Source organism: Paralichthys olivaceus, chromosome 7, assembly GCF_024713975.1.
Source record: "Paralichthys olivaceus isolate ysfri-2021 chromosome 7, ASM2471397v2, whole genome shotgun sequence".
In the NCBI taxonomy this organism is placed as follows: domain Eukaryota; kingdom Metazoa; phylum Chordata; class Actinopteri; order Pleuronectiformes; family Paralichthyidae; genus Paralichthys; species Paralichthys olivaceus.
In genome coordinates this window covers 11,447,138-11,462,995 of record NC_091099.1, presented here as the reverse complement: position 1 = coordinate 11,462,995, position 15,858 = coordinate 11,447,138, and the positions used below count along the sequence as shown (strand labels likewise).

Genomic DNA, 15,858 nt, shown 5'->3' with positions numbered 1-15,858 from the left:
TGCATGGAAAATGTTAAAATCATTCCTAATTTTTTTAATACATTTATACAGGCATCCTGCATCAACTATAATGACTTAAATACACGTGTGGTTGTTTAACAGTTGACTGAACTAATTTTGAGAAGCATAAACATTAATATATTGCAGCTCTACTCTTAAGGGATGGCTAACATTAAGTCACTCGTACCTTGAGTGAGAGGAGCGTTTCTTGACTTTTTCATAGGGCTCATCCAGTGACGATTCACTCCAGATCTTGGGTTTGATGGGTGATTTATCGTAGTCCAAGCGTGTGTAGTGCAGGTGCCGCAGGCCGTCCAGGGACTGTGGTGGAGGGGGCCGACTGTGAGATGGAGGCCGAGGAGGGAGGCCCTTGTGAGGTGATGCTACTGGAGAGAAGGTGGGGGTTCCTGTAACTTGCGGGTCATCTGAAAAAGAGATATAATTGAAATAAGATTGCACCATTATAATGAACTCTGTATCTGGGAATAATGAGAAGGCTCAAGACTCACCATCGTCCAAAACCAGTGCGTCGGACAGTGAGCTGTCTTCAGAACCAATATTGGCTTCTAAAGGACAGAGAAATAAAAGCAAGGTGTTACAGTAGGAAAGTAGAATATTAGCAACTATAGCTAATATAAATAGTGTTTATTGGTACCTTCAATGATAAGCGATGCTCTCTGCGTAGGTTTCTTTCCAGAGCGGACCCGGTACTCATTGATAGAGTTCTCAATTTCCTGGAGCTTCTTCAGTGCATTCAGATAAGATGTCTTCCTCTGTTTCTTCAGCTTCTTACTGCTGACGTGAGGATCGCTGGCAAGACGCCGGGCTGCCTCTGTGATCTGGGACTGAATGGCAAACTCCCGCTCCAACCGCTCCAGCTCCTCTTCCTGGGATAAGCACACACACACACATGCATACAGAGTTTAGTGCCAAAGCGACACAAGCAAGCGCACAAACACTGGATTTGCTAACAGTTTTAGCAACAGAAATCTACACAGAGTCCAAATACAACAAAGCTCTGTTTGCAGACACGTATTCAGACTCTAACTCTCCCATGAACGCGTTTGGTTCGACACAGACAGAGCTTTGCCAGAGAAAACACACTGAGGAAATCATTTATCTGTGCTGCAGCCCCGCACTTTCTCACCGCTGCATACTGACACAATCTGTCCCCAAATAATAAAACCTCGCCATCAATCCGTCCTCTCCTCCACTACACTTCTCCTGAGATGTGTGGAGCAGAGACTGTACAGTGAACCAAGAAAAATATACTACAAATGTGTTTACAGCAAAATCTGTATAAAAGAATGCATACTGTCATAAACTGTTGTATAAGACAGTAAAGTAGAAACTTGTGAATGTAATTATAGATAAGTGACAGACTTAAGGTAGTCTTGTGACAAAGATGCACACAGTGCATAGCATGTAATGTGTACTCACACACGCAGAACACACATGATTAGATTTCCCTCCAGAGAGAGAGAGAGAGAGAGTGAAGATGTATATTGAATCTGGTCGACATCTTATTGGACGACCTCAGTTCTGTGGAATCCCTCTCACTAACAGCATGTCGCACTGCTGCCAGGGCAGCTTCTGTTTCTGTGTGTGTATGAGATTAAGGTGTTCAGCATAAATTAAGGTACATTATCTTTCTGCTTTGCAAGGCATTTGTGCGATATTGTGTCCACTGGATTCTTTCCAAAGCTTAAAACCTCAGCGACCCACATCCCTGCACACATACACAGACACACACAAAATCCTACTATCACCACTTCCTATGGCGAGCATGCCGCCAGACTATTTTTAGAAGTTCTGCTGTTCTGGAAAATCTACCCATGGTACAAAAAAAGACAGCTAGACAAGGACGCAGTACAGCCACTATTATAAAGTCCAAGACGACTCAGACTGCTGCTTTGCAGTGCTCTCAGTTTCCTTTGCTTTCTTAACAAATGAGAAAGAATCGGAAAAGGTAATAATCATCACCCCAAGACATTTTATGTACAAGGTTTTAAATGAAGTTAATCCTGAACAACCTGTAAGAAACAATTATTGTATAACCTTTATTTAGCCAAAGGTTGCAGGTCATTTTATATATATTCTAAATTGTTTTTTTATAAGTTCACATGACAATCAATATATGTTCAATCAATAGTGAAATATACTACATGTTATCCTTCTGGTTTGTGTTATACTGCTTTGAGGCACTAGGGTACAGCTATGTCCTTATGGGTTTAAGACAGGTGACGAGCCGTAAACACATGTGATTCGTATAACATGTTGTGAAGTCAATGGTGCTTGGGTTTGACACAAGTTTTTTGTTGTGCGATATGTAGATAATATAGTTCTGAGTTTGAATAGAGCATAATGTTGGTAATGGACCAAGCTGAGATGCAAATACGGATCACATGTTTCACCACAGAATAGGACCATACAGATTTGAATCTAAACAAGATGCTCTGCTGGCTTTGCACCTTAAGATCTTGGAGGATGGTAAAACAGACACTATACAATCCTTGATCTGCACTGAGCTGTTAAACACCAGTGATCAATAAAGCCAATCCTCTGCACTACATCATTCAACATCTTCCAATTACTCCAGCCCAGTGTCAGTCAGAGATACATGAAGCATTTTTTATTTGTTTCAAACACTGACACCTCTAGCTGACCTCCTGTTTTCATTAAACTCGTGCACAGAGATTGGATAGTGTAGTTAAGTGCTACTAAGAAGAACTGAGAGTTGAATCTTCACCTCTCCCTTAGGAAGAATTTTCTGCTCGTCCAGTTTGAAGGCTGTACCAATCTTTCTTCTCACTGTGGGCGGCTCCTCTCCCACATCCAGAGGATATTCTTTCGGAAGCTTTCCTGTCAGTTCCTGTAAAATAAAAGATGGTGTCAGGGTAATAAAGTGAGGAAAGAAGAGCTAAAAGGTATTTTGTTTTTCAAGGTTGGGTTTTCTCATACCGCCTCTCTGATGCAGATGCTCTTCAGTTCCTCTAGTCTCTGTTTTAGTGTTTCCTCCAGAGCTTCCTGCCTGGCCCTTAGTGCTGCCAGCATGTCCTTCTTAGCTGTCTGTGAGCTGTCTGATTCCTGAGAGCCTGTGGGGTACAGCACATGACATGAGGGCAACATTCAGGAGCGTGTGTGTGTGTGTGTGTGTGTGTGTGTGTTTAGAGTTGTGGGGACGTCTTGTGATGATGCTTGTGGAGGGGAAGGAGAAATCATGCCTGCACCTGCGAGCCTTGCAGGATGTTTACAGGGAAGTGAATGGAGTGTTTCGATAAGGAAACTGAGTTTTAGTGTTTCAAGGAAGGGGCAGTTTAGGACAAAGTCTGTGACGCACAATTTCCAAGACTCAGATTGTGCCAGTCTTGTTTGCAACATGCCTCGTTGAAAACAACAAACACTACGACAAACACACACATTCTGTTTCTCTCTGTTGCTCTCTCTGTGACCCTCTGTGGTTCACTATGCAGTCAAATATAGCAACAAAACAAAACTAGCCACTGCTGAAACTTGTGGCAGCAAGAAATGTTCTATTGTTCCAAAACAGATGTAATTGAGTTCAGTGTTTTAGATCTGGTGAAGCAATGTTTAAGAAACACTTCATTCAACAGTTTTAATTCAATTTCACAAATCCTACAATCTTTCGGTTTAAACTGCCACAGACAGAGACAAGTTGGCTGTGGCAGTAAAAAAAATATTTTTTAGTGGCAGGTATAGGATCGCCAGCTCACAGGTTAGAACCCTTCATTAAAACATGTACACTATTTGGTGGTCTCTATGTATTGGACAGCAAGTATGATTATTGCATTTTTTCTAGAGGTGCACTTGTAAGGCCTTAAAGGACCTAACCCAGAAATACATTTCAGATTTATTGAGCTGGTGTCCCCTCCCTGCTGGTCACTCCCAACTTGCAGTTTGTTACAAAGGACGATCAAGCTTTGGCTATTATAGAGTCCCAAAACTTTGGAACACTCTGCCCATTGAACTCAGACACACTCCCTCGTTAGCTTCTTTTACATTTCTCTATCTCTGAGGCAGTTTTGGAACATTTGATTTCCATTTATTTATTTGTTTTACTTTAGTTTTAATATTTTTTCTTTATCTCTTATTTAACCAGACAAGGCAATTTAAATAAATTTTTTTGGTTTTATTCCTTCCTGTTAAGTATTTTGTAACCTTAAAACCAGTGCCATATAAGTAAACTTTATTATTATGATTTGACACTACCACTCCTGTGACATATTTATGTTGATGGGCAAAGATGGCCTTCAGTCAGCAAGCTGTAGATCATGAAATCAACAAGCTGACAAACACCAATGACAAAAGTGACAAGACTCAGTCAGATAAGACAGAGACACAGTGTGTGAAGAGCCGGGGGGTGGGACGAAAGAAGAACAGAGAGGAGAGAAAAGGAGGACAGGATACCTGGAGAGATAAAGGGCAAGGATTAGGGAGGAAGGGAGAGATTTATGTATCTTTACTGATGAAAATAGAGGTTGAGAAAGAAACAGATGCAATCAGGAGAACAGGCAGGAAATTATTATTGAAATAGAACATTCCTGACAATGGTAATTGATTGATAAGATGTACTGTAATCTAAATAGCTCCATGCCAGGACTCACATACTTTCCAACGCAGTGTTACAGTAATTTTGTTTTGCAAAATGTGACACTTTACATGGCTGTTTGGGTTTAAAAGGGCATTTTCCTCTCTATTCTAATTTTAGCTCACGTCTGTCACACTCATAACTCGTTCAGCACAGATAAGCATTGTTTCAAAGGCTGTTGCAAAGTTCTCTTCATTCTTTCACTCTCTAAATTTAGAGGGGACCAGGGCCTCTGGAGGATGAGTCCGTGTGACATGGGTGGGTGGGAGTGGTACATACAGAAAGACAGTAGGTGGGTGGGTGGGGGTGTGTGCACAGTAGATGTGTGAGAACATTCAGCAGAGATTCAGAGGCCTCTTTCCCTGAAGCAGCTGTTTCTGTCCCTCCAGTTGTCAACGAGACTCCCCCTCATTACCACACATGCAACCACAAATACACTCACATATCAGAATTCCTCTCTCCCTCTTTGTCAATGGACAAAGCCGCCCACTTGCCACCCACACGTATCCTCTATATACTGACCTGAGGAGAGCAGACTGCCACTGCTGCCACTGATAATCTTGCCCTTGCTGCCCATGTTGGCAAGTTTGGAGGTCTTCAGAGTTCCTGTTTCCGTGAGGTCTATCGCAATTTCACTCAAACTCCGAGCTGCATGGATCTTTGACTGGACAGACAAGAACACAAAGAATTTGTCAAGATACAGCATGAAGCAGTTTAACTGCAAACCTCTTAACAACGCTTGCAGAGTTTGCTTGTACCTTTCTAATTATGTCTGTGGTCTTTGTGTGTCTGTGTGCTTTGAAGTGTGTGTCTTGTGAGACTGACTGACCTTGCTCTGCTTGCGGTCCAGGTAGAACTGGTGTTGGCTGATGGCCATGGCCCAGATGGACTTGATGAGGGCGGGACAGGCGTACCACGTATGCACAGCGATGCCACTGTGACCAAACGTCCTTCTTGTCACCGACGCCCTACAGTAGGAGCGGACACAAGGCCTCCTTATATACACTGAATACAAAAGACAGCTACACATATGCAGCGGTGAAAACACTCAACTACCCAACCACCACTACTATTAATAAAAAGACTACTTCTGTGGCTGCTGTTGAGAAGGAGCAAAATAATATGAAAGGTCTGAGAGAACAGACCTGATTGAGATATTTTTTTTGCAGAGCCACACACGATGTTCCCCATTGTTTACTCATCCTTGTTAAACACACATCTGTAGCTGAGCAACAGACCCGCTCGCACCAAATGACAGCTTCCTACAAAGAAAACACCACTGCTCTCTTTTTCACCCCGTCTGTCTCTCTGTCTCCCTTTTCCTCCCTCCCTCCGTCTGTAGAATAACACTCAGCATATATAGCCATGTTAAATAAACATGAGAGAGGTCACTTCCTCTGCAAAACAGCCATCTCTTAGCCATCTCTCCTTCTATCAAGGGTTTGCCTCTTCGTGTGTGTGTGTCTGGGAGAGAGCACATGATTTGGTACATGTGGCCGCACAAGTGTGTTAATAATCAGCCTATCAATCTATGTCAAGGCTCCACTGGGACATCCCCAATATCTTGCTCTATTGCCAAGACAAATTCTGCAACCATTATGAAATTAGATTCAAATCTCTCCTTTCCTGCACCGCACCGTGTGTAGCTTCAATCTTTACACATTCACATATGGCACAGTGGTAATGTACAGTAAATGCTACTGGACTGCATCCATAACTGAGGGGAAACTAAAATACTTCGAAATAACATTCAGTCACAAAAAAAGGGGCCATATGAGATAATAATCATCCAAGCAAAGATTCAACATTTAAACTTGAAATAAAAAACAAACAAACAGTGAAAATAAAACTGTAGAAAGTTGACAACTTGCTTGAATTTGTGATATAAATTTACCTTCTGGGGTCATGAACTTCCACTGAAAACTTCTTCTCTCGGAAATAGAGGTTCTCCAACTGACGCCATTGGAACACCTGAGGTTCAGGAGAAACACACAATCCTCAGAGCTTGCTCGTGCAAAAACATCCCTCGCATTAAATCCACGTAGCTTTCAGCCAAATCCTCTATTCTCGTCTATGTATGTTCCAATTTGTTTTGAAAAAAAAATGCAATGGATAAGGAGGAGGAGAAAAATGGAAGGAGGAGTTATGAGCAGAGAAGGAGGTGGAGAGAAGAGGACCTCGTCTGGAGCTCTCTGATCAGGTCCAGACCAGGCAGTCCTGTCCACAGCGGATCCCTGCGCTGGATGACCTCACTCTGGAGAGAGACAGTGTGAGAGGGAGGAGGCTTTCTCTCCTTCGCTCAACTTTTTTCTCCTCCCCTCTTTTCTGTCCACTTTATGAAACATCGGCTTCTCTTTAAATGAAGCCAAAGCCAGCTGGGCGAGAAAGTTTCCCCCAAGATGTAGTCCGCAGCATGTGTGTGTTGCTTAAATCCTCCCAGACACAAGGGAACCGAAAGTTTTTGGATGGTGGGTGTTCACCATCTGTAGGCATGTGTGTGTGTGTGTGTGTGCTGGTGGAGAGAAAGTGTGTGAAGTTAAGTTTCCACCTCTCTTTGCTATGAGCGTTCAGGAGGGAGGGGGGCGTTTATGCCTTCGCTCCTCCTGACCCCTCCTCCCTCCCTCAGGGACTGTGTTTCCTGCTCTGGGCCCTGTGGTTGGGAGGTGTGTGTGTGTGTGTGTGTGTGTGTGTGTGTGTGTGTGTGTGTGTGTGTGTAACAAGGGGTCAGGGGAGGAGTGATGAAGGCAGAAAAAGCTTTATGTGGCCCCTGCAATTGAAGTGCTCTTGCTTTGTTTAGTCAGACCTCTGTGCTACACACACACACACAAACACACACATACACAAGTAACACAGTGACATTGTCGGAGCCTGTTTCTTGTTAAGAGAAAAGGTGGTGTGGGCTATTTCAGAACACAAAGGGCCTGCAACTATCAGCTGGAGCAGCCATACAAACATAGACATACACCACACACACAAACGTCTGACAGCCACACACCAGCCATTAAGCGAAGAAAGTAGAAAACAGGCAAACGGGAATGGAGACAAAGTCGAAGACCCAGCTATGACAGGATGAGGGAGGAAAAGAACGAGGAGAAAGGGAGCTGAGGGAGGAACAGGTCACAGCCTAGGAATTTGAACAGGCTGGGAAAACAATGGACAGATGGATGACAGGGAGGAAAGGGAAAGAGGGGGAGAAATATTACGAAGACAGAATGTAAACACAGTCTAAAGTATGCATGTATGCACGATGTGTGTGTGTGTGTGTGTGTGTGTGGGTGTGTAGATGAGAATGAAGAAAGCAAACTGGTGCTCTTATCAAGATTCTTTGTGTACCGTAACTTTTCAATGGAGTATGAAGTGCTAATGTAGCATGGTGCTATTAATAGTGGGCAGGGAAGATAGTGAGTTTGTGTTGGTGTGTGTTGGGGTGTGTGTGTGTTTGTGTGTGTGCGTGTGTTTGTGTGCTGGCTACATGTGGAGCGGAGCTGTAGAGATAAAACAGGTGTTTGTAACTGTGTTCAGGCACGAGACCACTACAGTTATCTTTTGCAGTTTTGCTGTATTTTGTAATTGGACTTTGATGTTTTCAGGATAAGCTTTACATCTGTACATGTGTGCAAATTGTGTTAAAATGTAAATGGAGAACTTTAATAAAAGTTACACGACTTTGAACAAAGGGCAACAAAGTCAGTGTAGAGTTTAAAACTAGACATGTTCCTGTTACATATGCCTCTTGTGATAATGGAACCTTTGTAGTCTTTGTCACTACTTTGTGAATAGCTTTAATATCTGATGAAATCCTGCTGACAGACTCTTTCTTGATCTCTGTTCTGTTATTAGGGCGAGGGCTGTGTATGTCTATGTGCGTCGGCTATAAATCCTCACTGTGAAACACTTACTGGCACTAACACACACAAAAGAAAGGAAAATGACTGGTCATTGTTCATAAACAACTGGGTGCTCATATGCACAAACCCATGTCTGTCTCATAATAATATCTGTGCACATGATTACGCATCCGTTACAGATGGAAAGGTCAGATGTGATAAAGAGTAAAGGCCTTTATTCTGTGCAGTCAACTCCCTGCGGACTCTGGGAAGAATAGAAAGTTTTAATAGCAAAGGTCAGAATAACTGGGAGGCCAGGTATTATTGTTTTCTAGAGGTGGACCTGAGGGTCCCAAAGACTATTGTTTCACCCATAGGTGGGGTTCTGGTGTGCAATACTACATCCATCAGTTGTCATGGAGATACAGATACACTGTGGGGTCACTTCCTGTTGTATGTGTTTTGGTTGTGGCTTTCGGTGGGAGTAAATTTATGGAAAAACCAGAAAAGGGCAATATTGCTGCCTATTTGCTCAAAATGCAACATAGACAGAGGTTGGCTAAAGTAAAGGAGTATGTGAATCCAATGCAGAAAACAGAAACCTGCACTAAAATGCAAGTACGATGACGACAGTTTTCACCATAGTCATAGTGTTTTTCATTGTGGCTTCATCAGTGTCCACAGAAGCTGCTCCGTGTTAGCCTTAAGTCAGTCAGTGTGGTAGCCAGTCAAGACACAGACCCTATAATTTCTGCCTTAATAAGTCAGATCCCACTAACAAGGCATTAGCACGTGTGTGGTTAGGTTGCAGTCCCCTGTCAGTGTGTGTGCTGTATGTGGCCTGTGGTGAGCTGAGGGGGAAAAGTACTATCCTCAAATAAACGTGGAGGGTGCAGTGGATGGTTTACATTTAGAAACAACAGGAACTCCCCTCGTAAAGACACCAATTAAACACAACTGCCTCCAGAACACACACACACACACACACACACACACACACACACACACACACACACACACACACACACACACCTACAGTATAATACTGCACAGCTGAACATCACAGTCAGTTATTAATGAATAAAAAAGGTTTGTGTTGAAAACATAAACTAATTGGTTCAAAATCGCTCATAGTTAGTGTTCTCCCTCTCCCTCACTGAGTCACTGGGCTGAAAACGTGAACTATGACAAACTGGTGATTACACTCTGACTCAGTGGTTACTGGTAGTGGACTGGCCGGCTGATCACCAAATCAAATGCTCTTCCTCCAGTCTGTTGAAACAGGGATGACTCTCATTACTAAAATAACATGGAACGCTGCTGGTGACCTCTATGAGTCTCTTTCTGTGAAACGATGAACAGCTTTAAAAAAGAAGCAACTCTCTGTAAAACCTCAACTGTGTTCACTGGAGGTTTTAATCCAGAGAAACGCAATGAACAAATCTCTTTTCAGTCAAACTCCACAGACTACAATCACAGTTTGGCAACAAGGAGGCCCAGTCTCTTTCTCCTTTTCAAAACACGTGTGTGTGTGTGTGTCTGTGAGGGCGAGGGAGAATGAGAAAAAGAAAAGAGAGAGGAGAAGAAAGTGAGGGGCTCAGTACTGAAGCTTAACAAACCAATGACTCAGACTGACTGTTGCTATGGCAGCTGAATGCTTGATAAGTCATTTGTGTGTGAAGGCTTTTAACTCTTTCCCTCCACCTCTCCTTCTTTCTTTATTGTGACATTTATCTCAATCAAAGCCATAACTTATTTCTTTCACGCTGTTCAACCAACACGTCTAAACATTGTGCGATTAAAAAAACACATGGTTTGTGACCTTTTCACAGGCTTCCTACCTTAACCATAATCTGGCAATTGTGTCTGAGTTCAGTGTGAAATAAAGTGGATTGTACTGCACCCCCCCCCCCCAAAAAAAAATCACCATGGCGATTTAACACCCTGGCAGCCACATGATTTGGAGTATTCAGGAATGAGGCAGGATTAGGGCTCGTGACTGGAATGTACCTAACGTGACACACACATACGGCACAGTGTTAGCAGCAAACAGGAAAGCTGTGGCAGACAGGAAGTATTCATCAGGATGGTGAGTTCAGAGTTCAGTGGAGTTCCTGTGTGTTAGAGAGTGCGAGCATTTGTTAGTGTGTGTGTGGGTTTATGAGCAACACTGTATGTGTCTCGGTGATCAGTCAGTATTGTGGGACGCTGTTAACCCCATTAACACCCTATGAGACATGGCTGAATGCCAGAGATGAAGGCCCTAAACAGGACTGGGGGTCGGAGGTGAGGTAAGAAAGACTTTCACAGACGACCCGCTGGGTGGAGACTAGAGGCTGGAAGGAGGACTTCATCCACAGAAATAAAAGCAGGACAGGACGCAAAACATTCCAAGACTGAATGTCTCCAGAGAGTAGTATTCGATCTGCATTGTTCGTGGTCTTGCAAAAAACAAATCCCCAACTCACTGAATGGAAAAAACGGTGAGGTGACATGGCACAGACAGAGAGCCGGAGAAAAGATCTTGCGAAACAATGAAACAATATCTTTAAGATCATTATGTTTTCACAGAAACCAAAAAACTGTGGTAATACTTTAGTTGTGGTACAGAGATCAGAGGGGAGCACCATCTCACCTTCCTGGGCTTGATCTTGTCCTGGTGGTCATACTGAAAGATGCCTTTATAGCTCAGACCCAACCACCAAGGGATCCCTTGCTTGTCCTACAACACACAACAAAAATACTTCAGGAAAAAGTGAGCATGAGAATGGGACGGACAGAGAGAGAAACAAAACAGAAGCAGAGACAGATACAGAAAGAAGTGTACATTTGTTTTTAGCTCAATCCTATCTCCAAATCCCAAGCTGCCTGCTTGCAGGTTCTGAGTGAACAAAAGTGTGTGTGGTGTGTGAAAAAAGAAAAGAGTAGTAAAACTGTACCTTAACAGCATAGTAATGCACTCCATATGTGGGCAGAGACTCTACAATGCTCATATAACTGTGAGGAGCAGAAAGACAGACATGTAAGGGTTACAGAAAACACAACCTTCCATACAGACGACAAACACAACCACAGACACACACTTACTTTACAATAGCTTGGCCTCTGGACTGCCCGTTGAGCTTCTTGTAATGCTCTACGACCCGGTCTTCACTGTGAGAACAATCAGGTGGAAAAAGCATTATTCAGGAAGGAGAGGGAAAGTTTGTGCAATGTTCTGGTGGTTTTCTGAATAATTAACTTGTCTCTCACCAGTAGGCCAGGGATGGGTGCTCCTTTAGGGCCTGGGTGGGCAGAGCAGGCAGCTTTTTCAGGTCAGACCTGGTTGCATCATTACTGGAGGGGAGGAAACCACAAGACATGGTCAACACTACTTCTGAAAGAGCGATCGTTCTCTGCTGTAGGCTTTATGGTTTCATGTAAAAGCTGCCTGAGCAACACAACCGAACTGTTGAAAGACCAACACTTAAATTATCTAGCATAACAAGCTAAAGCAAAACAGATAATTTTTCCCAGTACTGCCTCAGAATTGAAATGTTAACTTTGGAAGAATGCAAAGACAGGAACTACGTTTAGTCAAGAGGAATGAATACAGATGTCCTAAATGCTTTGTATTTCCAAAACTGCGAACTATTTCTTAACAGCTGCAGGGACACTGACAGTTAGAAACAGAGGAGAGAAAACTGGGACAGAAACACACCTTTAAATAAAGGAAGATAAAAACAGGGATGGGAGAGGAAAATGTAAAGATATAGACAAAGTAAATAAGACAGAACCACGCAATTAGCCAAACAGACTTGGCCGTGGATTCAGTTTTCAGACCTCCAATGGCAGAAGGTCTTAATATCCCGCTCTAATCCCTCAGCCTCTCCCTGGCATTTGCCAAGGCCCCGGAGGATTGGGGAAAGCCCTGGGAACATGACAACCTATGAGCTAAAGCCCTGGAAGAGATCCATCCCGTCCACCCCGCCCAACTGTTCTTCTATGTGTGAATGCAGCATAAATTGGTTGATATTGATTCAATAAGTAACCCATAAGAATATGTGGCGGAGGTGGCCCTAAGGAAACGGCTCTATCAATTAAAAAATAAAAACCAATGGAGTGTGAGCACTATGGCAGGTCTCTAAATCATACTGTGAGATACAGTCTGAAAATGATTCCACACTTTGTATCAATATATCGCCACAAAGAGTATTTTGGAGGAGCAGCAGTGAGAGGTATATGGTAATGAAGATCTTTACTGAGCGCAGGGTGTACAGTTCTTTAAGAGGCATGTGTGTGGCAGGAAGGGGTAAGGAAAGTGGGAGGAGGTTGAAACGGTATGTCTCCAGAGTGTGTCAAATTCCAGCCCTCTTTGGGATGCTGTGTTTATTTACTCCTTTCACAGACGGAAATAAGGTCAGAGGTGATGACTGCTCTAGTCTGTTATCTGTGCAATACAACAAAGGGATGAGGGGGATGAGGGATGACACACATTTAAGCCAACATCACACAGATGTACGGTGCGTCTGAAGAGCCACATGTGGGCTGTAGAAGCTCACATGAAACATCTGTGGGCGGCTGCGGCTGAGGGGTAGAGCAGTCGTTTTCAAATCCCATCCCATGCCAGAGTGTCCTTGGGCAAGATGTTGTACCCTGAATGGCCCCTCATAGATGTTGACTGCACTAATTGGAGGTTGCTTTGGATAAAAAAGTCAGCTAAATGACATGTAGTGTAATCTACACAATTGTGGAACTCTGTCACTACAGGATTTAACTACCATGAGTTTTCAGACAGATGCTGATATTTTTTCTTAATTCATGTCAGGAAAATTTTCATGAGCTCTGTCTTAAACAGGAGGGATGTAACTCAAACAATTACTCGATATCCATGCTTTTCTCTTGAGCACAGGCTGAAAGCAAGTGAAATAAAGTGGAACAGGGATGGAAAGAAGAGGGATAGAAGGAGGGAGAGATGTAAATGAAGCTCGGAAACAAAGACAGTTGACAGTGATACACCTCAATGCTCAGGGGAGCAGGGGGGAAAAAAAGACCACTGATATCATTCCTGTTGTCTCTCTGTCTGTGTCGCTACCTTCTGAATATCAAGGTACTAACCAGCTATTCCCATCACGAGGGACGAAATAGATGAGACAGAATATGTGACATAAAGACTGGTAAAGGAGAGACGTAGCTTGGGTCATCACGTATCCATTACACATTACACAAACATACTGGTATCAAGATGCCTTGTTTTGAAGCACAACTAAGGAAAAGAGAGTCAGAAAACCAACAGCTCTCTTCATGATGTGCTACATCACCACAATGACTGCTACAGAGCTATATATTACCCATGAGTCCTCAGTGTGGTTTCAGAAGCCTTGTGAACATTACAATCTGTAACTGACCTCTCACTTTTATGAGAAAATTTTCCTTGGTTGGAAAAACTTGATTACAGATTTGATTTCTTGGTGAGTTAATCTGATGCCAAGATGGTCACTTCCTGACTAAACATGAAGTTAATCCTAATCATAATAACAGTCATAAATAGTGAGACAAATAGATCACCACATACACTGCTGAACAAGGTCTTTGTCTTTACATATCCCCCTAGTTACTGAAGGGGATACGTTTAATATGTATTGATCCCTTTAAATAATTGATGCTTTATCACTGTTGTTCAACACTATGCCCTGTAATCTAAATGCTCCCGGCTACGAGGACAAACACATGTACATTACAAAAGATTGATTGCTTGTGTGCTTACCTGGTGAAATCACCTTTGGCCTCCTTTTGAAGAGAAACAGAAAGAGAAAAGTATAGTGAGATATTAATGTGTGTTTCTGTTCTGTTTGCAAATGCGAACATGCAGACAGGTCGACTGCTCGAGAATCAGAGAGAGACACCCTCCATCTGGAGTAAAATCTCAGAGGGCCTACAGAGCAGAGGAGATACCTGATACTGTACATCTGCACACACACACACATACACACACACAAACCACTCAGTCTATATGTAACATGACCTTGCAGTGCTATGGCTAATGGACTAACCTATTCTGAGAAAGGGATAGGAGAGAAAGTGCTGGAAAAGAACAAATATCTCCACACACACACACACACACACACACACACACACACACACACACACACACAATATCTTACTTGTAAAATATAGGAAGCCAATTCAAAGACAATCTCACTGTCCACCTCAATAAGCTCCTGAAATGAGAAAGAGAAAACAGGGGACGTGAATTTCACATTCTGCGTTTGTTGGCATCAAGTGAATAAAAAAAACATACACTATGGTGATGTGGAGAGTAAAAGCAGACATGTCTCTGATCGTCATCCATTTCTCCAAGACGGGTCGGTATTTTTTTTCATGTTCCTACCACTCTCCCTCCATGTTTCTTTCTCTCCCTGCTCTGATTTCATGAGGATGGAGCTCAGAGATTAGAGGCAAAGTAATGGGGGGTTGGGAGAGGTTGTTTTTAGGGAGTTGGGGGGAGGCACGGATGCTCCGGTTACTGATTACTCAAAAACATTTTCATTTCTTTAAATTAAATTTTTGGGCGGATGGAGAAGGAATGAAGCCGAGTGCAGCCATGGTTGGTTAAATGTGTCTGTGAGTGTGAGAGATTTCGGCTGCTTGGACATTTCTTTAACAGTATGATAATCAGTACATTCTCATGCTTCCACATACACATGGCTATTTTTGCAGCATTGCGGGGGGGAGGATAAGGGATAGTGGGCAGCGAGTAGTAGTGGGTCAAGTATGCCAGGAATGTTCCCTATACAATCCGTCTCCTAATTAGTTGGGAGATCAGACGGCCAGAATGAAACACTAGACAGTGCAAACCCTCCCTGGGTGGTACAAAGATCCTCACACACTGTGTGTTTTTGTGCTTTATGCCCACAGCAGAGAATACAAATGTTTCTCATTAATTATACTAACAAATCCTCATCTGCTATGTTATATCTGCACAACAGGTTTACTTAAAATACGTTGTATCTCTTGCTGTTCCTCTGGAATCATAATCTCTCATCGGAGTTACGAGGGAGATTTTTTGTGCTTCACATGTTTTTTAGCTGATGTTCTTATCAAGAGATGTGAGATGAATGACCCGATTGGAATCAGGTATTTTCTTCAAGAACATTTTACCAGAGCTGCAGGTGGGAATGATCCAGATACCTTCTGTTTGTGGGACAGTTTCATCTCTGTCATTCAAGTTTCAGCAATCTCGCTAATGGACACATGTACTGGATGTATGTATTTGCATGGTGTTTCAACTGAGTCTATAAGTTTAAACTGATGTAAAACGTAGTTGTTTGTTTTTTTTACTTTTTCACAATATTACATGAACAAGAAACCTCTATATTATACATTCAACAAACCTTTGATCCGTGCAAACGTTCATACATTACAAGTAACATGCTAGCTCTG

General features: G+C 42.8%; 1 protein-coding gene across 12 annotated transcripts in view; it reads right to left on the bottom strand.

Annotated features, from left to right (window-relative positions):
• The window catches only part of frmd4a (FERM domain containing 4A), an 84,847-nt gene that overhangs the window by 6,873 nt on the left and 62,116 nt on the right, over nt 1–15,858 (bottom strand). For 8 of the 12 annotated variants that reach the window (XM_069529241.1, XM_069529237.1, XM_069529240.1 and 5 more), the window contains exons 6-19: nt 14,580–14,636; nt 14,183–14,205; nt 11,689–11,772; nt 11,524–11,589; nt 11,376–11,433; nt 11,072–11,158; nt 6,505–6,580; nt 5,439–5,581; nt 5,132–5,273; nt 2,962–3,095; nt 2,750–2,872; nt 656–887; nt 510–566; nt 188–425 (exon numbers count right to left, since the gene is read on the bottom strand). In XM_069529241.1, coding sequence (XP_069385342.1) covers nt 188–425; nt 510–566; nt 656–887; nt 2,750–2,872; nt 2,962–3,095; nt 5,132–5,273; nt 5,439–5,581; nt 6,505–6,580; nt 11,072–11,158; nt 11,376–11,433; nt 11,524–11,589; nt 11,689–11,772; nt 14,183–14,205; nt 14,580–14,636 — 1,520 coding nt within the window. Of the gene's footprint in view, nt 1–187; nt 426–509; nt 567–655; nt 888–2,749; nt 2,873–2,961; nt 3,096–5,131; nt 5,274–5,438; nt 5,582–6,503; nt 6,581–11,071; nt 11,159–11,375; nt 11,434–11,523; nt 11,590–11,688; nt 11,773–12,977; nt 14,104–14,182; nt 14,206–14,579; nt 14,637–15,858 lie in introns of those variants that run through there. The other 4 variants (XM_020079241.2, XM_069529236.1, XM_020079238.2 and 1 more) reach the window with 2 other exon arrangements.